At 41.4% G+C, this 22,367-nt stretch overlaps 1 protein-coding gene across 1 annotated transcript in view; it reads left to right on the forward strand.

Moving 5' to 3' along the window:
* Positions 1-21,314, forward strand: part of LOC135941779 (complement receptor type 2-like) — a 36,517-nt gene extending 15,203 nt beyond the window's left edge. The window contains exons 5-10 of the mRNA XM_065487497.1: positions 13,253-13,498; positions 13,992-14,207; positions 15,309-15,613; positions 17,740-17,966; positions 20,228-20,439; positions 20,794-21,314. Of these exons, the coding sequence (XP_065343569.1) occupies positions 13,253-13,498; positions 13,992-14,207; positions 15,309-15,613; positions 17,740-17,966; positions 20,228-20,439; positions 20,794-20,900 (1,313 nt within the window). The 3' untranslated portion in view covers positions 20,901-21,314. The remainder of the gene's footprint in view (positions 1-13,252; positions 13,499-13,991; positions 14,208-15,308; positions 15,614-17,739; positions 17,967-20,227; positions 20,440-20,793) is intronic.
* The last annotated feature ends 1,053 nt before the right edge of the window (positions 21,315-22,367 follow it).

Here is a 22,367-nt window from a genome sequence, read left to right on the forward strand (position 1 = left end):
TTTTGTTGCACTTTATTTAAAAATAAATATGAACAGTAAATAAATAATTTCTTGCACCTCTTGCGCAAGAAATTTGCAAAAATTGAGTGGTAATAAACTATAAAAACCATTGATGAAAACCGGATTGTAAAATAATGAAAAAATATAACCCCGAATTAGAATGTCGTTTAGGTGTAAAATCGAGGGAAATTTTTGGATTGAATTCAGATTATTTTATTTTCAAATCTCGTGACTTGTTGGTCCCAAAACATCATGGCGGCTATCGAAAAATTAATCAAAAGTGGGTTTGCACAATCGACATGAATGTTTTCCTCGCAGTCTAATTGTGGCTACCGCCCGACAATTATGCAAACCCGCCTGGCTCGCAACATCCTTGCATGCAGGAGTGGTCCTTAAAGATTGCCAAATTCATCAGAGGCTTACACATCGTCATGAAAGGCCAACGTCGGCGATAATTCTCGAACGAATCCGTGTCATTTCCTGTACACAAGTTGCGATTTAATGGCTCGGGCTGGACATTAATTTCAAAGAGCAGACGTGGAGCAAAACAAATGCGGCGGGCAGTGATTAGAGAGTTGGCCCCCCTAAGCGGGCCCGCCCGGGCTGGAATGCTGGGCCATAAAAGCAGTTGGCCGGCCCGGCCGGCCACTCGTGCAGCTCACTCAGAGAAAGAAACGAACGAAAGACCGAGTGTGTGCGTCTTATCAGCGTTGACACCGGACAACTTTATAAACAAACGGCGGAAAGCGGTCATGCCACGCCACGCCGCTCCGCGCCGCGCCGCACCGCGCGCGATTTACTGCTACCAAGGGACGTAACGAAATTTTAACGACTCTCTCACTGTCGCGACCTGCGACCCCGAGCGCTGCTTTTCGACCGGCCGTCTATCCGTCCGTCGGCAATTACGCCGCGCGCGCGCGCGTGCTCATTACCCGCGTTTGACACGCTTCGCGCCGCCCGCTCGCTTGGCGCCGACGACGCAAATCGCTCTTTGCACGCGCAATTATGCTCGCGAACCGATGCCCAGAGCCATGTCACGAGTTTCCAGAAAGCCAGACGGCTCTTAAAAAGCTTTATAAAAAAATCAGCTGGTTTCGTCAAGCCAAATTACTCATAGCTTTACTCAATGATAACGACAAATTTGGAAAACCCTTATGTCCCTTATTAATTTTGTTGAAGTACTGTCTAAATATCAGTGTTCCAAAAAAGCCGGCTTTTTCTAAAACGAGGTGGTTTTATCCGGATTGTATCCGGCTTAATCCGGTTTTTTTGGCTTTTTTTGGCTGCAACAAAAAACTATTTTTTAAACAAATTTGTGGATTTTTAATAAGCTGTGAGAAAAATTCAAAAAAGCCAGAATAAAGCCGGCTAAAATAGGGTGGTTTAAACCTGGTTTAAACCACCATGGATTAAACCGGCTGGATAAAACTCGGAACACTGCTAGATATTGGGAAAGGTTGCTGTTTGAAAAAATCGGCAACAATAATTTGGCAAATTTAGTTACTCAGTCCTGATTTGATTATTGCACATTTTAAAGATACATTTTTGGTAAATTTAGACTCAGTGAACCTCTTGTTATAGCCAACATTTCCAAATGATCTTAATTGATAACCTGTAGAGCTCCACTGACTTACTCTCAGCCCTCAGACGGTAAAGGAAACTCTGGATATATATAGGACTGCAACCAGAAGCAGACAATTAAACTGTAGAAAATAAACACCGAGGGAGCTGCACTTCATTTCAAAACAAAAAAGCTATATTAAAGATTTAATCAATTGATGATATTTCCTTTTGCACTGACGTAAGATTAGACTCAAATATTTGTCTTGAAAAATTATTCAAATTACGTCATTACGGCGCTTTGCCAGTCCTTCGTTTTATCGATTCTAACGATGTGAGTTGTAAATTGTGAAATGCTATCAATGTTGCAAGATCGCATTGTTGAATATATTATGAGATCGCTGGCTGTCGCCACATTGCGCTTTTTCGCCAGGGGATATCACAAGACTGAATGTTTAATAAATTCAATCCGTCACACGAGAAAAATTGTTGTTTCAATGCTAATATTGCTAATATTGCTAGATTTGCGCTGAAAACATAAACATGATAACGTGGGGAACTTTATAGCTATATAATAAATTTATTCTAATATGTTGTGCCATCAAGAAGGAGAGGTGAAACTGGAAAAAAATTATTTTCGTTCTACACATCAGCTGTTTCGGCTCCTCAGGCCTAAGAATCAGCGTAATAAATCCATAAATACGGTAATCTGAAAAGGCTGTGGAATCGCCAGACGTAGAAAACGATTGAATGTATTTAAAATTCACGTTATTGTTGAGCACCTTGAGCACAAATAAACAAGATTTTATGTCGTCTTGAAAATAGAGTTTAGACATTTATTGGTTAATAAACCACCTGAAAATTTGATATTAAATAAACTCGTATGAATGACCTTAAATTCGCACTTATTTTAGCTGATTTATATGGTTAATGATTGTTCAAAGTATGGCTCAAATGGCTTAAAACTACATGAATTGCGCTCATATGGTGGTCCTATAACGAATATAGCAAGCTCAAAATAAGAAACAGTCGACAAGCTGACAAGTCTAAAAAAATCAAGCCATAACAAAAGCATCTCGGAATTTCAGCTTGGATAGATTTGCTTCAGAGCACGAGTTGAAAACCTCTTGCTCACAATCAGCTAAAAATGTAATGAAATTATGCTAATTCCCACGTCTGGCACGCCCGAGGTTAAATTCGCACGCAGCTGCGCCATGGGAATAAGAAAACAAACTGCAAAAGCGCAAATCAAAGAAAGGCATACATATGTATTAATTGGCGGCCGGGCCGTGGTCGTGGAGCGAGCGAGAAATGCGTGCTTGGCCGCAAGCAAGCGAGCCAGCGAGTGAGCGAGCGAGCGAGCGGACAAAGGAGAACAAGCGAATTTGCATGCGGCGGCTGCTAAGTGCACATAACATAATGGAGTGTCGAGTCAATCACGCGGTTGAATATGAATTCGGTTGCATCACTGAATATGGTAGCGGGACGACAGGCTTCCATATCGGGACGCAAAAGCAGCCAGCCAGCCAGTCAGTCAGTCACTCGGCCCCGGTCTCTCTCAGCTGTGGTGCGCTTGCAGCATGACTCATTATCGCGGCGCTCGCTAGCTCGCTCGCGCGCGCGAGCACGTTTGTAATTGCTAAACAGGGCTCGTGCATTTGCTCGGCATAATTGATCTTTTCGATCTGATTTTACACGCTTGCTCAGCGAAAAGAAGCGTTTTCGAGCCGAGTGAGTGAGTCATCATTTTGGTGCCGCCGCCGCCGCCACCGCCGACTCGAAAACGTAATTTATTCCTATGCTAATGTGTCGTGCATCATTTATCAAAAAGGCTCTTTCTTTTTCTCCGCAAACACGCAGTGGGACGCAATTTAATATCATCGTACCCTCTCGTGCCGCGGAATGAATTCAATTTTTAATTTGGATGGTAATGAGCTGCTTACATGGAATTTGAATAAAATTCCACGTCGTCTGTTTGGAAGCAAGTCGTAAATTATTTTCTAAGAGAGTCGCTTCTTTGGTAAATCTCCTAAATCAATTCTGAAAAGATTATTCGCTTTGCAAATTGCGTTTTCCTCATCTTAAAGAGAAACACATCTAGCTTTGATTCAATTTCTTTTTTTCTACTTTTGATTCTATAAACAATGAGAGACTTCATGCTGAAATATCTTGATTTATTGCTCTGAAGGAAGAAAATTCCTTTCAGTCTCAATCCACTCTAGATTGCACAGAACGTGAAGAAAATAAATTAATATCGGCCGCAAGGACATTTTAAGTCGTTTCAACTCTAAAAAAAATTAGCAACAGTAGAAATTTCATACGTTTCAGAGTAGAAATTGTCGAAAATGAAAGCAAGGACCATCATTAAGTTTTCCCAAAGGTTTACAACAACTGGCTTGTGACTTAATTTTGTTTTAAATTAGCTTTTGGTATTATAACCACGAAAAACACCCAAAAATCTTTTGAATGAACTCCGTAGTGACATCAGACCTTGATTTATGACCTTAAATATTTATGTTCATTCGATTGGGCTTTGTAATCGGAATAGAAAAGACATCTTATTTTTGAAAATATACCTTTTTAGCAGATGAAATATTTTTGTTTATAACTATACACAAATTTAGTCCGTAGTAATGATAATTTTGACATTGTTAAATATTTTTTTTATTTAGCACCAATACAAATTCCATTGTGTTTGCTTCACATGAGCCAAAGCTGCCCTACAATATATGTGGATTTGAATCCTATAGCCACTTTGGAGCATTTTTTCCTCTTAGATTCTGAAAAAAAAACATAAATTACCTTTAACCTACACCTCCCGAGGTTTCATTATAATTATCATAACTTATACGACTCAAGGCAGCAGTGTGACAATTCCAATTGCTTAATAAAGATTCAAGCAAGTGGCAATTAAAAGTCTCACATACATTTTATTTGGTTGCATCAGCCTCTGGAAGAAAACAACACCTTTGTAAGAAATGCCGATGGAGCATTTTTCAGCTAAAAGCGGCGATTGGCGGCGTCGAACCGTCGGCGCTCTCTCGTTTTCCTCGTGCGCCACGAATGGGGCAGATCATATAAAAGTTTAATGTAATGTCACCTTCAATTACGAGCTTTCTGCTTCTATTAAAGGCAATTACGGCGCTAATTAAAGCCGCTGTATGCGCGTAAACGCACGGCTCGGCGTAGGCGCCGCCGATAACCCATAAAAAGGGCTCGTTTGCGCGCGTTATTGTTGTTATTGTCGGGGCAGCAGCCAACGCGCGCTCGCTCGATCCTCTTTCCTGATGATGGCGAAAACACAGCGAACGCAATTTCAAGTGCTCCCATTCATGCGTCGAGACGTAATTTAATGCGCGCTGACTTTCTTGCCGATCGAGCTGCGCATTTAATAGGCCTATCTGCCCACGGTGCTCGGAAAACTGACTGATTTCATTTAATGAACCACTCGCCATTGCAAAATGCATCCGTAGGGGCACGGCTGCCAGGCATGAAATCGATGAATGATGCAAACGACGCAAAAAGAATTGCTTTGAAAAATAAAATAGTATTACGAAGTACGAGTAAATTACAATATTTTAAATATTGGTTGAATGCATAAAGAATTTAATTTTATTTTATTAGAATTGTGGACCAACTTTTAATTATTTGTATTGTGCACTTTGTCCTCGAAGTAGTGACGTGGCATCTACTCTTTTAAAAAATGTGCGGTTCTACTAAGGTAAATTTTTGCTTAAAATCAAACCTCAAGGTTCAGTTTATGCTGTTGAAACACAAACTCTTCAGAGATTTGCTGTTTAAACCTTTTTACATTAACTTGGTCTCCGGCAAATTTTACCTCTCGTCTTTTCCCTATCACACGTGAGATTTCCAGGGCGTCAGGTGTGGACAGCACCCTGGGCAAAAGCTGCCCGTGAGAAAGAAAACCGGACGCCGGTTGTTTTGGCAAGTGCCTTGTTGTGTTTGGCTCGTAAAAGCGCGCCGATCCGGCCGTCTAATTGAGATTTACGCGCGGGCGGCGAAGTGGAGCGTGCGTGATTTACTGGGCTCGCGGCTCGGCAGGGCGCGAACGACCGGGCCCCCGCCGACCTGTCATCACGCTAAACGAGTTAATTTGGGCCGTCGAAGCATTGAGAGAGACAGAGAGAAACGAACCAGCTTCTAATTACAGCCGAGGACTGACGGGCCGCGACCCTTGACCTCTCGTGCGCTGGGCCTGCCGAGCGGCGCCGGCAAGGGCGGGGCTGGCCTCGTGCACCTGCGTGCTCATCTCTGCCCGCTGCCCAAGGGCGTGATCGAAATAAAAATGTTTGGAAAAGTCAAATCAATCAAAATGATAAAAATCAATTGTTGTGAAAGCAAAAACTTCTTATCTTGGGTTTGTCGAAATTGAAATTTTGGTTCAAAAATTATTATCTTTTTAATATATCTACTCTCTTTTTGAAAATCAAATTCTTCGAGTAAATTCGCATGAATTCAAACTAGTTATCAGTTCTACACACAGATTGAATCTTTCAAAAAACGATTTATAAAATTTGTTATTATTGTGGGTTTACGAGACTTTTGACTGATTTTTGGTTCTATCACAACTCCACGTTTTTCGATTTCAAAAATAGAGCGTGCACTCCTCTCGTCAAGCCCAATTGAATGAATAATAAATTTAAGATCATCGTCTATAAGAGGCTAATGGTTAGCACCGGTCATTTTCTGTAAATTGAGGCCTTTTTATCTAAATTTAAATTCCTTGTGGAGTAAAAAAAATTAGCAGTCATAAGGGCTATAGGTATAAAATTCTGCTGCGCCATCTAAAATAATAATTAAAAATGATATTAATTTCGCCAGAATTTTCTATCTATCCATAGCTAGAGTCAAGATTATGGGAAAATAAATAACAAATTCTATGGAGCAAAAAAATGCTTGAAAAATAATTATTAATTTAGAAAAACGCTCTGCGTTTTTTTCAAACACTTGCGAATTTAATGTAACCAACTACTACCGTCGAAATGCAAAAACCACACTCTCTTATCGATCTTCACTGGTGCACATAACGATGTGGCGTGTTGATCCAATTAATTTTTTAAGAAAACGAAGCTAAAAGTGATATGTTTCATCAAGAAAATATGTAAATCAATCAAACTCTAATTTCCTGGAATATTTAAAAGTTTTGAGACCCTCTTAAAGAAAGTGTAGGAATTTTTCTCATTTTAAATTCGATTATTAGCCAATAAATCGGTTTGATAGTACATTCCCAAGCTAACTGAAATATTCTGCGGTTATGATTCAATTCATCATCAGAACTATCAGATCCAGGTGTTTGGAATTTCATTTTTTCCCCAGAAGCAAAATACACACCGCCTTTCTTACTTCACAGACAAGCCAGAGAGAAAAAGAGATAGAGCAATTCCGAGCGTCGACATCTCTTTTGAGGAAAAGACGGGCGAAAACGGCTGGCCGGCCGAGATGTTTATTATATCAGATGGGATCAAATGAAATCTATAAAGCGGCTTGCGAAATTTACGTCGCTTTTCATGAGCGGCACTAACTCGCCCGAGTTACGGTTGGCGGCCGCCACATTTCATTTTGCGCGGAAAACTGGACCACCGATCGGTGGCAGTAAATTTTTGGCTCGAATCGCAAAATGTAAAAATCGCCGGCATAATAAAACAGTAGCTCAGCGGCTCGGCAGGCGGGCCGAAACTTTCCAGCAATCTCTGGCCGATGATGAAGTGCAAAGAGTTGCAAAAACGCGTTTTCGCCGGCCGCTCGACCCGCTTAATTGATCGACTTTTAATTGGCCCGCTAAGAGAGGACATTTGTGAAATCGGGCGTGCGTTAATGAGCCGGCCGGCGTAATTACGGCCCAGCAGGCTGCTTATTTTATAAATTGTCCGTACACAGGCTCGTTGCTGCGCTCGGATCGCTTAGAGATATTAAATTTCATCGCGATAACCCGCGCGAAATATGCGCGCACTCTGATTACCGACGCTTTTTTTCTGGGCCGCGGCTGTGATTAATTCGGGCTCGTTTTTCGGCCTCGGGGGTTGCCGACGCGGCACCACTTGGCGAGCCAATTATTTGGCCATTAGCACCGCTGTTGATGTCATTTGCCGCGCGTTAAAACAATCAGCACACCTCGCATCGGCACCTTCGCTCCCTGGCGACGAAAAGAGAGACAAAAACTCGACTTAATTACCTTCTCAAAGCGAAAGAGAATGGAGTTTTCGAGAGTTTGCTCCGACCTGCGACCGAATTGAGGCATGCAACGCCTGCTAAAAGCATTCAAGGTGAATCCGGACTCAATTCGATTCTGAATAAATAAAATAGGGGTACTGAACGAAACCAAACAGAAGAACAAATAAAAAAATAGTGAAAAGATTTATATAAATGACGAAATGCCACAGTTTGGAGGACAAAATTGGCATGAGGTCAAGCAAACTCAATGAAATTTATACCTGAAATTAGTCTTTACGAGCAGATAGCGTCATATTATATTTTTGGAAAATTATTCATTTTTAGTGAAAATTTTGTAAAACTTTCGGACTTGCCAATTTTTATTTTTGAGAAATTCCAGTTCAAAACAAAAAAAAACATTTATTTTCTTGGCTTTTTCGTGTTTTGCAAATATCGTCAATCGTCAACTCCAAATCTCGGGTTCCAACCATCAACCTTCGATTATAAAACTAAACAACGTTATAGACTTGCATCGACCTCTCCTGACAAGCTCAAGGGTTTAGGGATGCTGGTGGTAATTTAAAAAAAATGTATGAGGTGCTAATGTAGAGTGAGTTTTGGGTAATTTAAATTATTTAGTAGTACTTTTTCTTATTAAAATGATAGAAAGGGGTTGAAAAGAGTGGGGTTAAGCACCCCTAAACCCTTCGGATTGTCATGGGAGGTTGAGATTATTATAAATGTGTGCAGAATTAGCAATTCTGATCGATATAACTCTGGATTTGCAGTCGGCAATGTTTGTAAAACACTAAAAATCGAATAAATCGTGTTTTTTAGAGTTTTTTTAAGTGAAATTCCTTGACTTTCCAAAAAAAAATTCACTTCTTGCTTTATTTTCCTTCGTGCACAGCAATTAGTGCAATTTTCAACGGCCAGCGATCAGATTCTGAATAATTTGGAGGTGAATTTTTCACTTTGCACACCTGGCTTGATTAGAGTAATTATTTTGCGATTTTTCATTTTAATTTTAGCTTCTAGAAAATGCCAGTCGATCCCTCAGCCCCACAGCAATAATTTTCGTCACTAAACCCGTTAAATCCTTTCGATAATGTTGGGTCTTATAAATGCAGAGAAACAGTAGTAATTATACAAACTAGAAATAAACAGCGTCGATCACTGCCGGTTGGTTCGACACGAAAATTCACTTAATCGCGGCGGTGTTAGATGGCAAGCACGGCAGCAAAGTCAATAAACCTTCATGTTCAGCAGCTCTCGGCGCATAATTCGCCACGAAATTAAGCAACACGGGTTTGTTGACTTTCGGGGCGCGAGTGATTGAGTGTGAAACGGCGCTGCAATTGATTAATCACGCCCCGCGCGGCGTCCACCGCCGCCCGACAACGCATGCATCGCGTCCTCTCGGCTTCAATTAACATTATTGAGATGTAGCCCGGCGATAATGAGCGTGCCCGCGCGCATCGATAATCGCGCCAAATTGCGGCCGCCTCGCCCGAATGCCAAATTAACTTTTTAATGCGCGACATGCTCGCTCGGCCAGCGCTCAGCGTTCGGCGGCCAATTATAATTACGCGCCTCTGATCGCCCGCCGATCTCGAAATTAAAAATCACAACACGACGCGCGCGCCGAGAGAGCGGCAGATAATCCAGCATCCCAGCTGCAGACTTTTTGCGCTCACCTGCACTCTCTCGTGCGCACTCACTCGGGGTAAAACACCTGAACTAATACATATTTACAGTCACGCTGGCTGGCAGCGAGCGAGCGACTTTGAAATTCAAACAGTATTAGTCCTTTTAAGGGCCGCTCGCTATAGTTACCATTCTGCGCGCTCCGTACAACCCAGCCGGGCAGATTTGTCTTCATTTCGCTCACACGCGGATCTTTCACTCTCGTCCACGCCCCGTGCCAGCGTGAAGACTCAAATCCGTAATTAACGAGGTTCTTGTGTTCGTTCCCATTTTAAATTTAAATGTTTATTGCAAAATATTTTTTAGGCGGGGAATTTAGGGAAAATATACCGTTTTAGACGGTTCTCAGTTGATATTTTGCATATTTTGAGGAATAATTACTGGGAAGTCTGTGAACAGTGTTTTTATTTCATAATTTTTTTAGAAAAATTAAATCCAAAACATTTTAATCATTTTTGCAGCAGGTTTATTTCTTGAAGAGCTCGTTGACGGTATTACGATGGTTCAAATAACTTCAAATTGCATAAATAGTGCTCATTTGATGGTCGTGTGATGATTTTGGAAGGTCAAAAAACATAGTCGACCGTCTAAAATTCACAGGCCTATAGTTATAGAGGAATTGTGGACACTTTATGAAAGACATTCTGTTAAATTAAGCGCCGGAAATATTAAATCTAATAGGTTTACATGTTCCACGAAATTAAACAAGTTTTTAATGTCTGATTGTTACTCATCCTTGCGCTCACAGTTAGTTTTTATGCTAATTGTCGTTTCTCCGAGTTGCGGGGAATTTTATTCGCTTTAATCTGCATTAAGAACAGGCTCCAGACGAGCTTTTCCCTCAAGGTCAATCAAGGCCTTTAATAATGGTCAGCATGTGCGAAATTAAGTAGCGGTTAAAACTCATCTTTCCCTGACACGCTGGACCGAATCAGTGGGCTGCCCGATAAGATTTATTAACATCACTCATCATTAGGCACGGTTTTAATATTTTATCGTGCCATAAAAAAGTGAAACTCGAATTCCCCTATCAAAATCAACAGCAGCAGCAGCAGCAGGCGTTTTTATTAAATTCGCATTCCCCGAACTGCGCATTTTACACGGAACGCATTCTAGAAATGCTTGGTTTCACCGCTCGGTGGTCCGCCTCATAAAACCCACCACGAGTGCGAGATGGCCTGCTTATGCAGAATCGGCCGTTTAAACCGCCATAAAACGGCGATTCGCGACACGACATTGTAAATTTGCTGCCGCGCAGCTAGCCCAGGTGACAATCAGCAAGCAGCACGCCGGGCCCAGGGAGCCAAATTAACAGCGTTGGGCGCAGATTTTCAGCCAGCCATTCCATTGTTGACAACTCACACGGTGATTCTGATTGGGTAGAGTCTCAATGACGCCATTTTGATGCAGGAAAATCTGGGATTTTTACAGGGCTTCGATTGGGAGCTATTAGAATTATGGGCTAAATTAAGCAATAATTGATCATATTGTTAGTTTAAATCAGTTCTGCAGTGTGACACAATAAAAAGAGGACATTGGCACAATAAAAATTCAAATTTTGCAAATTTTATCCTATAATTACAGCGCTCAACCATATTTTTATTGCAGAGATATCGATTTCTCTCTTCGAGAACACTTTTATGCGAAACTTTTTACTGTTAAACAAAATAAGATTTCAAGCAGTGAGACGTTCCTCGCCATTAGAAATGCCACTTTTCAAAAAAATTGCCCTGCTATCCTGGTAAGTTTTGCTATACTGAATTAGCAACAAAAATTTTGCGGGGGTTTTCAGTATCAATCCTCTTTAAAGGTCCTTTGAAGTGCACGATTGTTGCCATTTGCTTTAAAAGTCCATTGAATTTGAATTGAACTAGAAATTAAATAAATTGTTATCAGAAAATGATGACAATTTTGCTGTTTTGGTGGCCTTTAATGTTTAATAAATTGTTGCCCTGTCCCACAGTGATGAATTTAATCTATCACTTACGAGTCCAAAAAGACACAAGCTCATTATTGTCTTATCTATAAAAATTGCTGTCCTGTGGATAACCACACCATTCGCCAGACCGACTGAAAATCTGGCCCCTACAGTCATTAATGAAGACGGTCATCGTGCACGGGAACATATATAAACGAAATTTATGCAGCACCAACAGCCGATTAAATTGAGAGCTTGTTTACCCGTGATTTTTACGATTGGCCGCTGATAAAGCGAGAGAGAGACGAGAAACGCTGCGCCTCGGTAATGAGCGCGTGGGAACCGCTGCTGCTGCTGTAGCCGGCCGGTCATTTACACTTAATTAGGCCCCATTAAAAATCAGCAGCACGTCGGAAAAAGTGACTGCTGCTGCTGGACCTGTTCGTCGCCGGCGCTGCTGTGATAAGCTTTTTAATTATGTCCGAATGAGCGCCGTGCATCTTTCCTCGGATCTAGCTTTTATACGTGTGTGTGCCCTCACTGCTCACACACGTGCCTATCTTGTTCATCAATCTTTCGCCGGGCTGCTTTAAATATATGCCACGAATTCCGATCGCTCCCTGCAGTCATTACGAGCTGGCGAGGCGAATCGTGGTGTGCGCGACAAAAAGTTAGCGAGTGTGCCATTAGAAGAAGCTCATAAATATGCAAATCAAATTTGCTAATCAACTACCTGGAAATCGGCGCTAATCTTAATGTCGTTGCTGAAAATAACACGTCGTGCTGCCATTGATTTATGTCGGCAAACAACATTAATTTCAGCAATTAAGAAAATTCTGGCCTCATAACTTTGTTTTCAAAATTTTCTGATCCTCAAAAATTCCGAGATTGGCTCGAAAGTTTTTATTTAATTAAAAAAATAGGGAATACATTCTGTTTGGGTATAAGGATCTGTCCAAAATTCAAGAATTTGTGATGGGAATTTTAATTTTGTGGTCACTTCAGCTTTACTGTCGGGAATTAGGGGTTTTTTAAACGAGTTCAGCAAATCTGATCCGATTTCTCTTTCATATCTGTGGCCAAAAATATGCATAGTAAAATTAATAATGTAAGAAAGGCCTCTACTGTTGGCATTAGAAAATTTCCCCTCATTTTCAAACTTTCCAAAATATTTTTCTCTTTAAATAGTAAAAATCAGGTCCACTTAATATAATTGAAACTGTTTGTATCTTTTATTTTGAGCTGAAAAGAAGCTTATTAATAAACTTGGATTTTTGATGCTTGAAATAAGTAAAAACGGATGTTGTGGTTTTCGTTCCCTATCGCTTTATGCTTGCTACATTTCCTTCGTTGAGTAGTGGCAAAAAGGTTCTGTGGGTTCGCACGTACTATTCCGGTTTGATGTCGTCCGGCAAGTATTCAAAGCCGGCCTCGCAAATTGTGCTGAAATCAAGCCCAGAGGTCGTGGAGCGATCGCAGGAGATGGAATCGAAAGCAATTTGCGAAGAACAAAGAGTTCGGGTCGTTGGGCGCGATCGCTCGAGGGTGGCGGAATGAGAGACGCGCCTCATTTGGCAGTCCAATCATGGGGACGTGGTGATTAAGGCGGCGGAGAAAGTGTTTTTTCGCCGCTCACAAAAGCACTTTATTACCCGTGTCCATCGCTCTGGCTCGTTGGCTCGCGAGTGCTCACTCGTTATTCTAAATTACGCCGCGGCAAACAATGAGCGCGCGGGCAAAAAAGCCGCTCGGCTGCTTTTGATGCGGATTCTGATTTGCCGCTAAAATCACTTTCTAGACGCACTGAATAAATAATTGGCCGGGCGACCGACAAAAAAAATGAGTGGACTTAATTGGAATGTCGTTAGTCAACGCGAAATATTTGCCATTTTGCAGGCGTGATCGCCGCCGCCGACTCGTCTGAGGAGACCGTCGAGACGGGCCGCTCGTGCGCCTCGACCCCCGTCGTCCCCGGGGCCACCCTGGTTTGGGTCAAGGGGCCGATGACCACCAATGGCGTCACCGAGGGCACCGAGCTGCAGTTCCAGTGCAACGAGGGGCTCAGAGACACCGAGGCGCCCTGCGAGCTCAGCAAAGTCCGCTGCATCAACGGAAAATGGCACGGCAGACTTCCAAAGTGTGGTAAGTCAAAAGAGATATAGCTAAAAAAAAATTAAAACTCCGTAGATATCCAAAGTTATTTTTAATGATAAGTTTTTGGATCCTTTTTAAATATTATATATAATTTTATAGTTAATATTTTCATACAACTTTTTATTTTATCAAATATAAAATTTTGAAAATATAAATATAATATACAATTACTCGAGAGAAGACGTCTACACTTTTAATTAAATTTAATTTGTTATCGAAAATTTGTCTTGATGTCTTAGACATGGTTTCCAGATATTAAAAAAACTGGAACAGAGTCAATTTTGTTCAAATTGTTTCGCTTGAAAATTTTAGGAATCAATTAACTAGCAAATTTTGAATTTGAAATAAAAATATATTATTTTCTTTAAATTGACATAGAGATTTACAATTGAGTAAAAGTTAAATTAAGAGATAAAAAGACATGATTATTTACAGTTTAATTTTTTAATTGATTTGACCGTCTTTCAATTTTTGTTTTCAGAGGAGTTCCAGGGCTGCCTGCCCCTGCCGAGCATCCCGCACGGCGCCTTATTCGGCCTGGCAGCTGACGGCAGGTACAGGGTCGGCGCCAGGGTGGCTTACACGTGCCAGCCCGGCTTCAGACTGCGCGGCAATCCCGTCTTTTCTTGCGAGACCTCCGGCTGCTGGCAGCCGGCCATGCTTCCAGACTGCGTCGCCGATGACCAGCCGTTCTATCGTGAGTTTTGCTATGACAAATTTTGAGCAATGCGATAATTACTGCGTGCATGTGTGGCAACGGCTAGGCGACGACTCTTTTATATAGACTGGCGGCGATAATGACGCTAAAGGAAAGTTTAATTGTTTACAACTTCTTTTCCACAATTACAAGTGTAAAAATAGACGCGACGCATTTAGTTCGAGTTTTTCACTTATGGTAGCGAGACCCAAAAGGAATAATCAGGCTGGAATAATTTCACGCGCTCTGACCGACCGATCGTGTCCGATTTTCTGACTCAGCTTGAGTGATTGGAAGCCGAGGAAGGATTGCTTTGACGGCGCTGCACCGGCTGACCTTGCTTCGCGAGCTGCTGCACTCGCGCGCGATTTCGCGGTGCGTGTTCCCACGCCGCCAAATACTGGATGAGTGTCACGTACCGTCATAAAGCTGCAAAAAGGCCGGTTAATTCGTCTGTTCGCTCGCTCAGCCAACCAGCCAGAGAAATAAATATAAATCAGAGATGTTCCGATGCCGCGCGCATATTCCGCCGTCTTAATCTTGATCGGAATAGAGATTAATTTTTTAGCAGCGCACCGATTGTATCGCTCCACAGTCGCAATTTATTTCGCTCATTTCGATTCAGAAATTAAATTTCTTCGCCTGTGTAGAGTATTTTGGAGCAGTTAAAATAATGTTTATCACTTCTTCGTGGTGGCTTCGGTAACTTGATACTGTTTATTTAGAGACGGTCGGTCGCTTTCAAACACATAAAAAGAAAGACGTCTTGGAGATAGAATTGAGGAGCATGATTTTTCGAATTTATTTTATATTTTAATGGCTAGGCGCAAAAATTTAAATACATCAATAATTTAATTTAATTTAAATGACATGTCAGTTATTTTTACGGGTACGGTGTTACCCGGTCGATTTCGTCAACGACTTACAGAATACGTGCAACTCGCCCCTTTTCTAGATATTAGGGTGCCCAGGAAAGAGATTAAGGGCATTTATTTGAATTTTGTTAACCCAAAAATTTCAATTTGAACATAAATTTAATAAATTAATCCTTTTTTGGTGTCCCAAAATTGACGGTTGGTCTTTGCCTCTTTTCAATTTCAGTGACGGGTCTGACGCGGGGCTGGGAAGACTACTCTCTGAGCCCCGGGGCAGCGCTGCTGGCCTCCCTGGGCACCTCGCTGGCCGTCATGGCCGTGCTGATGGTGGTCTGCCTGGCCGTCATTTGCCGCCGCCGTCGCAGCCGCAGCGGCCGATCCGCTTCCGGGGGCCGGCAGCGTTCGTCCCGCCTCCACCACTGGCCCGACGACAGCCCCGATGCCGCGCCCCAGCCACCCCCGACGTTGCTGCCCCCCGACCCAGACAGGGTGGCGCTCATCGCTTTTGCTGACGGTCTCCAAGTTGGACAGGTAATTTTGTTTTTAATTTTTACATTTGTTTTTTAATTAATATTTTAGTTTTAAAGAATATTTAGTTAAAATTTGTTTTCATTTGGTAGATTATCAATTTTATTCGTGTTTGTGGAATTGCCTTTACTTTGAAGAGAAAATTGCGTAAAAAATTAAAATATATAAGTTGAAGGAAAAGAAAGGTTCTAGATTCTTGATCAAATCATACATTTTGAACCCCCTCAACCTGTTTGTACAATCAAGCATTCCATCTTTAATTTTCTTTTCTTCATTTAACTACCAGCCAGGAAACCTCATTTGGTTAAAATTAAATTTTGTATTTCAATTATAAAACTGTAAATAAATATTTAAGGAGCTAGTTTTATGAGGCAGTCAGTTTTCAAACTGTTGAATTTTAATACGGACTAAAATGTTTTGGAAATGTTCTATATCAAAAGGGCTGTTTGTTAAGGGTTCCAACGTGGCCAATTAAATGTGGCTTCTGGCTTGATATGCTTAAAATGCAATTATTGTTATTCAAGGTGCATGTGAGAAAAAATTCCGCAATTAAACGTGCAAATTTCTCTGTGCTCGTTCTTGCCTAATATTTGGCTGAAACTTTACCTAGAAAACCACAGAAACAGTAAAAACCGTTAAATATGTACGAATATTGTCGACTATTTCCCCCCCCCCCAAAAAAAACATAAAATTCACAACCCAATTTCATCTGTTCCTTTATATGCCCGGATAAAATCAAGTTTCCGAGTCCGTCTCTATAATTTAAAATAATAAAATCTGGAGCCAATCTGCTGTGCGAAAGCAGCTTAACTGTAAAAATAAACTCTTCTACAAATCGGATAATTGAGCTCTCGTGGCGCCGGTGAGTAACGAGGGTGCCGTCCGTCCGGCCGTCGGTGTATTTTCTTTTTTATTTTCGGTGTGAGAAAGTGTGCGGCTCGTTTCGCCTTGAGCAGGTCACGTGTGCCGGGGTCACAGGGCGCGCGCAATCAGATGCAAATCGAGGCCCGCGTGCGCGGCCGCCTCGTCAACGGCAATCACGCTCGAATGTGGCACTGGCCGCCGCCGGCCTATTAATCAGCCGAGTCGTCTTCCGTCCCGTCGGCTCGCCTTGTGAAAATAACGCATAAAGATGAAATATCGCCGTCGCACACCGCCTGCCTCATAACGTACCTACGAGATTATTCTCCTTCTCCGTCAAACGGGACATTGTGTTGAACAAAAGCGCCAAGCTGGAGATTTGAACGCTCGCAAAGTGAGCATTCAATTTTTTACCGCCGTAAATTATATTTTTGAGTTGTGTGACACTCCGTGTAAGCACCCATCTATGCGACGAGATTAATCAACTGCGTCCTCTATTTATGCTAGCTTTGAATTTTAGATGAGCAAGCACACGTCAGATCATTTGCAAAGATAAATTCCTGTGAATTTTTATTTTTAAGTCTTGCATTGCTTGTGACCTTTAACTCGTCTCCCTCTTCTTTTTAAGAATTATTTTTCTTGTATTTTGTAACTCGATTAGTCAGTCATAATATTTTGACAGAGGTGTTCTTATTTATTTCTGCAACAAATTTCGTGAAAAGGTGTAGGCTACCTGCCCAGAAAAATTGAAATTTGTTTTATGTTGTACTTTCTCTATTTTGTATACTTACATTTAGCACAATTAAATCGCTATAATAGCACTTATGAGATTATTATGATATATTTTTTTAAATATAAATTTAAATCCATATTTTAATTTTTTTATTTTACGGAAAAAACTAGATGAAATTATGATCTCAAGGGAAAAATATCTAAGCTTATCAATTCGTGGTTTCAAAAAAATCTCAAAATTTCAAATAAATTTTAAGCCGCATAATATTCGCTGAAATAATAGAATTTAAAAATTTCTAGAACAAAGCTCTATATATATATCAGTAATTACAATTACCGACTAAAATTAAGCATCTAAAAAGTTTCCTTGGCAGGTAAAATTTTTTAATTTCATCAGTGTGATGTCAATTTTTAGATTCATAAATATGTTTCCTGCTGATCTGCAGGGAATATTTCCATATACATATCTTAAAAAAATGAATCAAATAAATAAACTCTTATTGTAATTAAAATCCCGTTTTTCTCTTTTTTTCCAGTCGGTTTTGCCCAGCTATGAGGAGGCGACTCGTGAGCGTGGAGGCAACCTGGCGCCCGGGGGCGGCATATTCTTCAACGCCCTCCATCGGGGTCGCTCGGGGCCCCAATGGACGGCCCTCTCTTCAGGCAGCGGACGTCGTGGCCGACGACACCAGCACGACCGGGACACGGACACTCTTTCCCACCATTCGCTGCACGGCGGGATCTGCACCAGGCAGTCGTCCAGGTATTTCCTTTTTCAAATGCAGATTTTTCGGAGTAAAAACTCGAGGCATTTTTGCGAAACATCCAGACAAAAATGCAAGAATATAATGGTTAGTGTTTCTTCAGTTAACGTGCAGTATTCCGGTTCCAACGGGGCCCGATGGCGCCACGATTAGAATTTCACTGCGTGGTTTTAGTGGGAGGCAACATTTTTTGTGAAATGCGTTGAATTCTGCTTAATTTATCGCTGTATCAAAGCAAACTGCAACGGTAATCACTGAGAGGGCTCGCAAAAAACCACATAATTCCAAAGAAGATAAATTATCATTTGTTTTGTTGACCATAATTATTTAATGCTAGACGATCCAAATAAATAGTTTTGAAAAAAAAAATCAAGTGCCACTGTTTTTACAAAATTGTGGAATTTTGCTTGCAAAAAAACATAAGTGCATTTTTGCGCATTGGCAAGCCCTAAATTCTCCAAGGTTGATAGCGAGCGGAAGTTGTCAATTTTGCTGCAAATTAGCAAATACGCAGAAACCCAGCGATATTCCGAAATGAAGCAACAAAAATTCCGGCGCAAGCACGCTAATTGCTTCGAGCGGGGTGAATGCGGCGGCGCGTCGCAGCAACCGCAAGCCCATCAATCTTGATTAATATTATTGGCAAAAAGAAAAATGGCCAAAGCTTAATCGCGCCTTATTTATGGCCACTTTGCGAGATAAAATCGAACGATTTGCGGAGAAATTCGGAAACGATGCGGCTGGCGCGCGCGAGAGCTTTCCAACCTATAAGTGTGAGGGAAAGTGTAAAAAGAGCAACCTTTAAATTAGGAATTTCGAAAACTATAAAATACAGACAAATACAAGTAAATAACAGATGATGGCATTTTTTTTTTCGGATACTTGATTTGCGATTTCAGAATCAATCTATATACTCTGCTTTCTGCTTTCTTGGGGTAGAAAGATTTCATTAAAGGTCCTGCTGAAAACCAAAATCAGTTCAGCAAATTGTACACAATTTAAGGCAAAAATTCTAAGCAATAATGCCTGAAATTTTCAAATAACCTGTGGTGAAATTTATATTGGCACCATGAAACACTAATAATTTTTAGTATCGACTTATTTGCAAGTTAAAATTGCATTTACTTTGCTAAAAAAAACCTGTAAAAAATTCATTTTATTCAATGTTTCATATGATTTAGTCTAAAATAAATCAAAATGAATTCGATAAGCAACATTCAATCCTCAAAAGTCCGATATCTTCCATGAACGTGGGGGATTTTGAGTTTTATATTAAACTACGTTGCCAAAATCCGATTTTTTCACATCCCTGCTCATATGTTTGGGCCGCAGTATCCATCAGGCTGGGCCACCGCGGGCGACAACCGCTCAATTAGCGTGTTTCTCGTTACGGCGCCCGCGGCCTGGGCCAAGCGAGCTAAGAGCCGAAAAGCTGGCGGATCGTTTCGACCGTTCGTTCGTTCTCCGTGATTTATTGGCGACGCGAAAAAATTAGAAATGGCACGCTCATTACCCCGGCAAATCATACGCATTTGCGGCCATTACGGAAATTGAGTCTCGCCGGGTTTTTTGCCGCACTGACCGGTTGGCCCGATGTAGATTTCGCAAGCGTGAAGCCTCGGACAATGAGAGATTTTATATTTATCGCCGCGGCCGCGGCCACAGCCACTGCCGAGGGGAGAAAATAATTGATTTGTGCGTGAGAAGCGCGGTCATGCGAGCCGAATCCGAATTTCGACGGCCCCTGCGAAAGTCAATTAAGTGCGCGACACTCGTTAAAAACGGCGATAAAACACTCGGTATGCAAATTACGTGGCATCAAAAGTGGTTTTTAATGCGGGCGCGCAAAAAAACAGTAATTTTTGCCGCGAACATGGATGTTTGCTCGTCAAACATCGGCAGTAAAAGCCGCGTTTTTGCATTTAATCCGATAGATTCGGCAGCTTGTGCCAATATTTGGATTATTTTAATGGACTTTTGAATGTACGCTAATTGAAATTTGCATATAAATCGCGAAAAGCGTTTTTCTGCTTGCTTAGGCTACTACAAACTTTGGTAGATAGTTAAAGACTAATAGCCAAATTTACAAGGGTCTCTTTTTTATGCAAAAAGGTTAAATTACGCGTAGAAAATAACTATTGCGTGAATTTCTCTCAATTTTTTTAAATAAAATCTTATTTTTGCTAATTTTAGTATGTAATTCAATTTTTATTGGTGAAGAAACGCAAGAGGTAACCAAATGTTTTTTTACGTTTCGCAGCACAAGCCACTCGGCAAGCCTCCGCTCGTACGCCGTGGACCTGACGGGCTCGACGGACACGATGGCCGCGACGAGCGACGGCTCGACCACCGTGACGCTGGACACTGTCAGCTCGCACGGCGCCTCGTCCATCGCGTCCGGCAGCGCCTCCTGCAGGGCCATCTGCGGAAGCCTTGCCTCTTTTGACACCAGCTCCGTCCTCAACACTGACGGTGAGTTTCAGGAAAATACCCAAATCTAACTTCTTGTCCTTCTTGCAAGTTAGATTGGTGTTCTTGCACGTCCATTTGAACTTCTTGCACATTAAATTAGAGTTCTTGCACGTTCAATAATTGATTTTTTTGCTTGTTAATTTGGACTTTTGGAGTTTGTTGGAAATTTTCTTTGTATTTTCAATCTCAGAATAAAGGGACAATCCAATTTTTAACTGTATTTATTGAAATGATGGAAGCGTGCTGGTATTTCCGGAATTTCCGTTGAACTGTCTTTTTCCTATTTCCCACCCATTTACAAAATCCTGTTCATTGTGCTGTTTGCGAATAAAATTCCTGCAATTTCTGTTCCAGGCGTGCCTCTTCTTGAGGAGAGCGAGTTGGAGGCGGCCGGCGAGCGGCCAGAGGAGGCGGCCCTCGAGGAAGCGGCCTCCGGCGAGCCAAAGCAGGGCACGTGCTAGTGCCATTCTTCGCAAGACTTGTAACCTCTCAGATTTAGTTTTTAACCTTTTAACCTATCTCGTTAGAAGTATTTTAATCGAAGGATAATGTCAGTACAAATAATGATTATACTACCATGTATGTAAAGCAATCGCAATTAGCGACTCTCTACATTATAAGTTGCACTTCTTGGATAATTAAGATGTGTTAGTTCAGCCCCCCTTTGTTACATTGTCACAAACACACACACGCTGATGGGGAGAAGATGTCGCGTTCCGATTCCAGATTTACAGCCAATTAGCAGTGTGTTTACAGTGTGTCCCCTCGTGTTAGCCTCATTAATTCCAGCGTAAACGTGAAACGATAGCATAAATCTCCGGAAAAGAGTGCATGTGTAAATATTCGGAATAAATTCAAATGAAGAGCCTGGAAAACGCGCGTCTCATTGCAAACAAACTAGTCCAATTTTTCAGCTGATTCGTATCAATTTTAATGCCGGCTGCCTGCTCTTCATATTTCATGCGAGATAAATCTGAAAGGTAAATATTCGTAATTAAAAAGCATACAAAATAACATTAGCGGCACGCATAAAATTGAATGTGCTGCTGTGGGTATCAGAATTAAAAATCTCGCGCTGTGTGAATGACAGCGGCAATCAAAACGAAAAGCACTTACTCTGTTCGAACGAAGGAACGAACGAAGCAACGAATTCAAGTAGTCACTGCTGCCGCCGCCGCCGTGATTGTTGTTTATTAAAGCGAGCTGCTTAGCGAAAATAAATGTGCCTGCCGGTGCTGAAAGGGTTCGTCGACCGGCCTTCGCTGCCTTGCTTGCTGCTCCACCTGACCCAATAGCACTTAGGCTCGCCGCCGCACCGCGCTCGCTCGTTCAAAAATGATTTGATCCACTTTTAAATGCCCAAATACAGCGCTTTATCTAAATCATCATCGGCCGCGCCGCGCACGGACACTTGCTCTCTCTCCCTGCGCGCGGCTACAAATCGCCGCCCGTGTAAAATTACACCAAACGATGATATTATTGCGCCGAGCAAAAAATTCAAACATGCTGCCTCGGTTTGCCAATTTTAGTCCGTTACTAATGATAAGCTTTGATTTGTTTGAAATTTCCTATGTCGTTAAAATGTTCACATTTTTTTATTTTAATCCTTAATTAAAATAGGTAGAATTTATCCTTATTATAATGTTTCTGTATGACTGTAAATATTTTTAATTATACATTGCAAAAGTCCAGTTTTGGCCAGGACATTTGCAGTTGAAATTGTCAGACGACAATGAATCTCTTTGGATGCTTCAATTTAGTTTGAGGTGAGTTTATTGTTCAAATTGGAGCCTTTTCAACGATGTCAGTGACAGCTCCAGGTGAAAATGTTTGCGTTAGAATGAGAAACACAGAAGTAATAATTTTTTATAGGTCTCAAGTCTCAATCTTGGAAATAAATCGCCATTTAAAAAAAACGCAAACTTTAA

Source organism: Cloeon dipterum, chromosome 4 (assembly GCF_949628265.1).
Source record: "Cloeon dipterum chromosome 4, ieCloDipt1.1, whole genome shotgun sequence".
NCBI lineage: Eukaryota > Metazoa > Arthropoda > Insecta > Ephemeroptera > Baetidae > Cloeon > Cloeon dipterum.